We start from the raw sequence: 8,018 nt of genomic DNA, 5'->3' as shown, positions 1-8,018 counted from the left end.
GTACCCCAGACCTTCCCAGCACCTCTCAAACGTCTCTAAACCCCACAAATACCACCAGTCTGGGGAGGTGTCTGCAAGCGGGACTCCCTTAAAACACCCCAACTTCCCTCCTTTATCCCGCTACACCCCCAGCTCCCCTCTAGCCCCCAAACCCCCAAATCCCCCTTAACCCCCCTCAATCCCCACCCACGTCCCCCTAAATCACCCCCAGGTGATGTCAGCCCCCCTCAGACCGGCCCCATTTTAGGGGGGTTCTCTTGGGCCCCCCATTAAAACCCTCCCAAACCCCCTCCAAGACCCTCCCAAATCCCCCCAAAAACCCCTTCCTAACCCCCCTCTACCCCCTTACAGGCAATGTCTGACCCTCCAGCCCACCCCCCTAATTTGGGGGGTCTCCGGGGGGCCCTGGAGGCCGCCCTGATCCGAGACCCCACTGAGCCCTCGCCCCCCGAATTGACCCCAATTTTGAGGGTCCCGCTGCCCCCCGCAAAAGTGTCGGGTCCTGGACGGAGCCAAACTCTGAGGGACAACCTGGAACTGGTAAAAAAAGGGGGGGAACCCCAGAATTTGGGAGGGGAACCCGAAAATGGGGGGTGGGACCCCGAAAATCGGGGGTGGGAGAGGGAGGTTGAGGGGCTTTAAGGGGGTTTTAGGCTGGCTGGGGGTGGTTTTAGGGGGGGTTTGGTGGACCTCCCATCCCCAAATTAGGGTTTGGGGTGAATTGGGGGTCATTCTGGGGGGGATTTAATGGGGATTTGGGGGGAGGGTTGGGGTGTCCCAGGTATTGGGGGATTCCCCTGAGACCCCTGAAATTGGGGTGGGGAGAAATTTGGGTTATGGGGGGTTGAGGTGATTTGGGGGGTTTGGGTTAATGAGGGAGGATTTGGGTGAGGTTAAAGGGGGTTTTGGGGATTCCGAGATTTTTGGGGACTCCCCTGACTGCTCTATCAGCTCCCAAAATTTGGGGGACACCAAAATAGGGGGTCTGGGGGGGGGCTTTGGGGTGGTTTTGGTTGATTTTGGAGTAATTTTGGGTGATCTTATGGGGAGTTTGGGTGATTTTGGGGGTGATTTTGTGGAGGTTTTGGGGGGTTTTGGGGTGCCCCAGGTTTTGAGGGAACCCCCCGATGAACCCTAAAATTAGGATGAGCCCTAAAATTGGGTTTTTAGGGTGATTTTGGGTGAATTTCAGGGGGATTTCGGGGAATTCTGGTGTGGGGGTCTGTGTGGTGACTCAGGTTTTGGGGGGCCTCTGATCCTTTATCCCCCTCCAAATTGGGGCTTGGGGGTCATTTGGGGTGAGTTTGGGGTGTTTATTGTGTGATTTTGGGGCTCCCCAAATTTCGGGGGGTGCCTTTGCCACTCCCTTTCACCCCCAGGATTCGGGCGGGGGGTTGGAACAATTTTGGGGTGACTTTGGGGTCATTTCAGGTGGGTTTAGGTGATTCTGGAGTGATTTTTGGGGTGTGTTTTGGGTTTTTTTGGGGGGATTTGGGGGCTCCCCAGATTTCAGGGAGCCCTCTGACCCCCTCCTTTGCCCCCCAGGATTTTGGGGGACCCCCTCGGGGTCTGGGGGGGCTCCGGACAGCCCTGAGCATCCTGGAAAAATATGGGAGGAACCTCCTGCACCCCCGACCCCCCCGGCACTGGAGGGGGGTGAGATTTGGGAACCCCGTGTTCAAATCCACCGTGGGAGCCATCCAGGTACATCCCATAATACACCTGAGAGCCCAGAACAATCTGGGGCACCCCAAAATAAACCAACCCCCCTCCCCCTCCTTTATCCCCTCAACCCCCCTCCAGGACCCTCCAATCCTCCACCCCTCCCAGCACTCCCAAACCCCTCTCTGGCCCCTGACCCCCCTTTGTGTCCCCAGAGGGTCGGGAGTCCTTCGGCTCTTGGGGTACACGGAGGAGTCGGGGAGGGCTGAGCTTCCCCACCTGGAGGGTCCCGACCCCAGGTGGCTCTCGGTCACGGCCGACGTGCTGGTGCTGAGGCAGAGCTCGACCTGCTGCTGGCCGTGAGCACGGGGCACTGGGAGGCACTGGGAGATGTGATAGGGGCCTGGGGGCACTGGGAGAGACTGGGAGATGTTACAGGGGGCTGGGGGCACTGGGAGGCACTGGGAGATGTGATAGGGGGCCTGGGGGCACTGGGAGAGACTGGGGAGATGTTACAGGGGGCTGGGGGCACTGGGAGGCACTGGGAGATGTGATAGGGGCCTGGGGGCACTAGGAAGGAACAGGGGGTTTTATATGGGGGCTGGGGGCACTGGGAAGAACTGGGAGTGGACTGGGAGGCACTGGGAGATGTGATGGGGGGCCTGGGGGCACTGGGAGGTATGATAGGGGACTGGGGGGCACTGGGAGGGACTGGGAGGTGTGATAGGGGGACTGGGGGGCACTGGGAGGGAACTGGGGGGTGTTATGGGGGGCTGGGGGCACTGGGGGGGAACTGGGAGTGGACTGGGAGGGACTGGGAGTTATAGGAGGGCTGGGGGGCACTGGGAGATGTTATAGGGGGACTGGGGGGCACTGGGGAGGGAACTGGGAGGTGTTATAGGGGGCACTGGGAGGTGTTACAGGGGGGCTGGAGGGCACTGGGAGGGAACTGGGAGTGGACTGGGAGGGACTGGGAGAGGTTATAGGGGGGCTGTGGGGCACTGGGAGCGACTGGGAGATGTTATAGGAGGGCTGGGGGGACACTGGGAAGGACTGGGGCGTACTGGGAGATGTTGTGGTGGGCTGTAGGGCTCTGGGGGGGAACTGGGTGATACTGGGAGGGACTGGGAAGGGCCTGGAAGGGGATTGAGGGGCACTGGGAGGGGGGTGGGGAGGAAGTTGGGAGGGACTGGAAGGGACTGCTTGGTCACTGGGATACACTGGTGGGCACTGGGAGGGTCATGAGCTGTGTTGTGGGGCACTGGGCCTTAGTGGTCCATGTTGGGAGGCACTGGGAGGGTCACTGGCCCATACTGGTCCATACTGGGAGGCTCTGACTCTCCTCCCCCACCAGAACCAGCACCCGAACCCCCAGTTCTTCACCGAGATCCTACTGGGAGGGGACGAGGTGAGACTGGGAAGGGACTGGGAGGGCACTGAGCTGTACTGGGAGGCACTGGGAGGAGCACACAGCTATACTGGGAGGGCTGAGTGGGCCACTGTGGTCTCTGTTGGTACATACTGGTTCACACTGGTTTGTACTGGGAGCTGAGGGGGGGCTTTAGTGATGGAAGGAGGGTTCTGTGCTCACCTGTACTGGTTCCTGGTGGTTCATACTGGTTTATACTGGTCCATGTTGGCCTAAACTGGTCCTTACAGCCTACTGGTTCATACTGGTCCATAGCAGTCTATACTGGTCCATACTGGTGGGCACAGGGGGGTTCAGGGTTGAATACCAGGTTGTTATATGAGCAGTTACTGGTTTATACTGGTTTATACTGGTCCATACCAGTGTATACTAGTCTGTACTGGTGGGCACAGGGGGGTTCAGGGTTGGATACCAGGCTGTTATATGAGCAGTTACTGGTTTATACTGGTCCATACCAGTCTGTACTGGTCTATACCAGTGTATACTGGTCTGTACTGGTGGGCACAGGGGGGTTCAGGGTTGGATACCAGGCTGTTATATGAGCAGTTACTGGTTTATACTGGTCCATACCAGTCTGTACTGGTCTATACCAGTGTATACTGGTCTGTACTGGTGGGCACAGGGGGGTTCAGGGTTGGATACCAGGCTGTTAAATGAGCAGTTACTGGCCTGTACTGGTTTATACTGGTCTGTACTGGTGGGCACAGGGGGGTTCAGAGTTGGATACCAGGCTGTTATATGAGCAGTTACTGGTTTATACTGGTCCATGCCAGTCTATACTGGTCTGTACCAGTATACCAGGCTGTTAAATGAGCAGTTACTGGCCCGTACTGGTTTATACTGGTCCATACTGGTCTCTCTGGCGCCCCCCAGCAGCCACTCGTGTCTGACGCGATGCCCACAGCAGACGGGGTCCTCCCGGCCGGTAGGGGGCGCTATAACGGGTTGTGTGGGTTGGGGATCCTGAGATTTTGTGGGGGATTTTTTTGTGGGATTTCTTTGGAATTTTGGGTTGGTTTTTTTTTTTGGTGACCTGTCAGGATTTTGGGGTTGGGGGAGGGAGGAAGTTGAGGGGTCCCAGGTGGAGGTTTGGGAGGTGTTGGGGGGTCTCTGGATTCTTTTTATAGGAGATTTTTGGAGTCTTTTGGAGGATTTAGTTGGGATTTTGTGACCTATTGTGACCTTTTGGGGGAGCTGGGAGTCCTGGGGAAGTTTGAGGGGTTTTGGGGGGTGTTTGGGGGTTCTGGGTGGGATGTCGGGGGTGGTCCTGGGATTTTTTGGGGATTTTTTTTTTTCTTTTCTTTGTATTTTTGGGGGGGGTTATTTGGGATTTTTTTTTTCTTTAATGACCTTCCTGTACCTTTTGGGGGGCATTGAGGGGGTCCAAGGGGGTAATTTGGGATTCTCTGTGGGTCCTACACGTGCCCCCCCCTTCCTCTCCAGGTGAAGTCCCCCAGGGACCCCCCCAAGACCCCCCAAATTTGGGGGAGGGGGGGGGCTGGGCCTGCGCTTCTTGTACCTTCCTGAACCCCCCCCAGAGTGTCCTCTGTGGGGTCTGTGAGCGCCCCCGCCTGGCCCGGAGGCCGAGCCACACCCAGCAGGTGGGTCTGGGGGGAGGGATCCTGAGTGGGTTTTGGGGAGTCCCAGGTATATTTTGAGGCATGCCAGGTGTGTTTTTGGGGGGTCCCAGGTGTGTTTTTGGGCGGTCCCAGGTGTGTTTTTGGGGGTCCCAGGTGTATTTGGAGGGGGTCCTGGGTGTGTTTGGGGGGGTCTCGAGTGTGTTTAGGGGGTCCCAGGTGTGTTTTGGGGGGTGTCTGGGGTGGTCCCAGGGGTGTTTTTTGGGAATCAAGGTGTGTTTTGATGGGTCATGAGTGTATTTTGGGGGTCCCAGATGTGTTTTGGGGAGTCCCAGGTGTGTTTTTGGGGGTCCCAGGTGTATTTTGAGGCATGCCAGATGTGTTTTTGGGGGATCCCAGGTGTGTTTTGGGGGGTGTCTGGGGGGTCCCAAGAGTGTTTTTTGGGGTACAAGGTGTGTTTTGATGGGTCATGAGTATATTTTGGGGGTCCCAGGTGTGTTTTGGGTCATCATAGGGTTGTTTTCGGGGGTCCCAGGTGTGTTTTGGGGGGTCCAAGTTATGTTTTAGTGACTCCCAGGTGAGTTTTAGGGGGTCCCAGGGGCATTTTGAGGTGTATTTTGGAGAATCCCAGGTCTGTTTTAGGGAGGTCCCAGAGTGGGGTTTGAGTGGTCCCAGATGTATTTTGGGTGGGTTCCAGGTGGATTTTGGAGGGTTCCCAGGTGTGTTTTTTGGGACCCTACTTGTTTTTGGGTGGGTCCCAGGTGAGTTTTGAGTAGTCCCAGGTATATTTTGGGTGGTCCCAGCTGTATTTTGGGTGGTCCCAGCTGTATTTTGGGGTGTTCCAGGTGTGTTTGGGTGGGTCCCAGGTACATTTTGGGTGGTCCCAGCTCTATTTTGGGTGGTCCCAGCTGTATTTTGGGGTGTTCCAGGTGTGTTTGGGTGGATCCCAGGTATATTTTGGGTGGTCCCAGCTGTATTTTGGGATGTTCCAGGTGTGTTTAGGTGGATCCCAGGGACATTTTGGGTGGTCCCAGCTGTATTTCGGGTGGGTCCCAGGTATATTTTGGGTGGTCCCAGCTGTATTTCGGGTGGGTCCCAGGTATATTTTGGGTGGTCCCAGCTGTATTTCGGGTGGGTCTCAGGTGTGTTCGGGTGGTCCTGGGGGAGGGGGGTGTTCAAGTGCTCCCAAATGTATTCTGGGGAGGGGTCTCAGCTGAGTTTTGGGGGGTCTCAGCCCCCCCCCGAGCCTGCCCAGGTGTGGCCCTGCCCCCACTGCACGTACCTGAACGAAGGCCCCGCCCCCACCTGCGCCGTGTGCCAGCGCCCCCTGGCGGCCACGCCCCCTCCCGCGCCTGGCCACGCCCCCTCCCGGGATGCTTTGCGGCAGCAGCGGCTCCTGAACGACGGCAGGAGATTGGTGGCCCTCGTGAGGGTGAGACTGGGGGCTGGGGGGTTAAAGGGGTTTTGGGGATTCTGAGGGGATTTGGGGGGATCGTGAGGGTGAGATTTGGGGGCTGGGGGTTAAAGGGGTTTTGGGGGTTCTTGGGGATTTTGGGGGTCCTGAGGTGTCTTGGGGGGATACAACAGGGTCCGGGGAGGGGACTTGGGGGATTTTGGGGGTTTCTGAGGGGTTTGAGGGGGATTAAAGAGGCTTTGGGGGGTTCTTGGGGATTTTGGGGGTTCTTGGGGGGATTTTGGGGGATCCTGGGGTGGCTTGGGGGATACAACAGGGTCCGGGGAGGGACTTGGGGATTTTGGGGGTTTCTGGGGGGTTTGAGGGGGATAAAGGGGCTTTGGGAGGTTCTTGGGGGAGTTTTGGGGATCCTGGATTGGCTTGGGGAGGATAAAAGGGGCTTTGGGGGTTCTTGGGGGATTTTGGGGATCCTGGGGTGGCCTGGGGGGATACAAAAGGGTCTGGAGGGGGGATTGGGGATTTTGGGGATTTCTGGGGGGGCTTGAGTGGGATAAAAGGGGCTTGTGGGGGTGTTGTGGATCCCTGGGGGTTTGGGGGTTCCTGAGGGGTTTGGGGATTTGGGGGATGTTGTGGATCCCTGGGGGCGTTTGGGGGTTTAGGGGGGATGTTGTGGATCCCTGGGGGGGTCGGGGGTTCATGAGGGGGTTTAGGGGGATTTTTAGGAGGTTTTTAAGGGTCTTGGGATGGTTTTAGGTGTCCCTTGGGGGGCCTGGAGTCCTGGGGAGGTTAAGAGGGTGTCCTGGAAGGGGTTTTGGGGACCCCCAGTGGGTTCTGGACGTCCCTGGGTGGTTTTGGGGGGACTCCGGGGGGGATTTTTAGGAGGTTTTAGGGAGTTCTGGGAGGGATTTTGAGGACCTCCAGTGGGTTTTGGAGGTCCCTGAGTGGATTTGGGGCAATTTTTAGGAGGTTTTTGGAGGTCCTGGGGGGTTTTGAGGGTTCCCCGGGCTGTGTTTGGGAGGGTTCTGGTGGGTTTTGGATGCATTTGGGGGATCCCAGGTGGGGATCTGGGGGCTCCCTGGGTGGATTTGGGGATGTTCCTCCCCTCCTGACCCCCCTTTCCCCCTCCAGGCCGCCGAATCCCAGGGGCTGCCCCCGGAATCTTTAAGCCCCTCCCTCTTTGCGCCCCCTCCCCCGCCATGCTCTGGAATTTCGGGGGTCCCCACAGCCCCCCCTCCCCCCAGGAGGTCGTTTCGGGGTTCAGGGCCCGCCTCGGGGGGCTCCTCCAGGCCCTGCTGGAGGAGGGGGAGCGTCGGGGGGCCCTGGAGAAGGGGGGACCCCTCGGGACCCCCTCCCTGCGTGAGGCCGCCTGGGCGTGGCTTAAAGGGGCGGGGCAGCCCGACCACGCCCTCCTGGCTCTGATTGGACAGCGCCGGTGTCAGGTGAGGGGAGGGCTAAAGGGGAGGGGTCCCAGAGAGGGTCTCAAGGGGGTGATTGGGGGTGGGGCTGAGGTGATGGGTGGGGTTGAGGTGATGGGTGGGGCTGAGGTGATGGGTGGGGCTTGGTGGGGAGGGTCTGGGAAGGGGTGGGGCTTAAATGGGTGGGAGGTCCCATGGATTGACCTGAATAGAGGGGGGGCTGGGGGCGGGGCTTAGGCTTGGGATTACTGGGAGTCACTGGTTTGGGCTTTGGGGTTACTGGGAGTCACTGGTTTGGTGGTTGGTCCATACTGGGTGGTTTATGGGGTGTAGGAAGGGTTGTAGACTGGTTCCTTCTGGTTTCTACCAATCCATACCAGTCTGTACCAGTCCATACTAGTCCATACTGGTTGTTACTGGTGCACAGTCCGTTATACTGGTCCACACCAGGTGGTTTATGGGATGGAAGGGGAGGTTTTAATGTTTTGAACTGGTTTGTACTGGTCCACAGCAGTCTGTAA

The 8,018-nt window shown here is 58.2% G+C and overlaps 1 protein-coding gene across 1 annotated transcript in view; it reads left to right on the top strand.

Moving 5' to 3' along the window:
- Window positions 1-351: 351 nt before the first annotated feature.
- Window positions 352-8,018, top strand: part of LOC126648270 (E3 ubiquitin-protein ligase RNF31-like) — a gene marked incomplete at its 5' end in the record, with an annotated part of 19,422 nt that continues 11,755 nt past the window's right edge. Inside the window, 9 exon segments of the mRNA XM_050331057.1 lie at window positions 352-540; window positions 1,546-1,745; window positions 1,878-2,021; window positions 2,842-3,070; window positions 3,965-4,016; window positions 4,535-4,692; window positions 5,903-6,100; window positions 7,101-7,107; window positions 7,211-7,521. Coding sequence (XP_050187014.1) covers window positions 352-540; window positions 1,546-1,745; window positions 1,878-2,021; window positions 2,842-3,070; window positions 3,965-4,016; window positions 4,535-4,692; window positions 5,903-6,100; window positions 7,101-7,107; window positions 7,211-7,521 — 1,488 coding nt within the window.

Source organism: Myiozetetes cayanensis, unplaced genomic scaffold, assembly GCF_022539395.1.
Source record: "Myiozetetes cayanensis isolate MyiCay16 unplaced genomic scaffold, myiCay2020 scf470, whole genome shotgun sequence".
Taxonomy (NCBI): Eukaryota; Metazoa; Chordata; class Aves; order Passeriformes; family Tyrannidae; genus Myiozetetes; species Myiozetetes cayanensis.
This window is presented reverse-complemented; position numbering and strand designations above follow the sequence as displayed.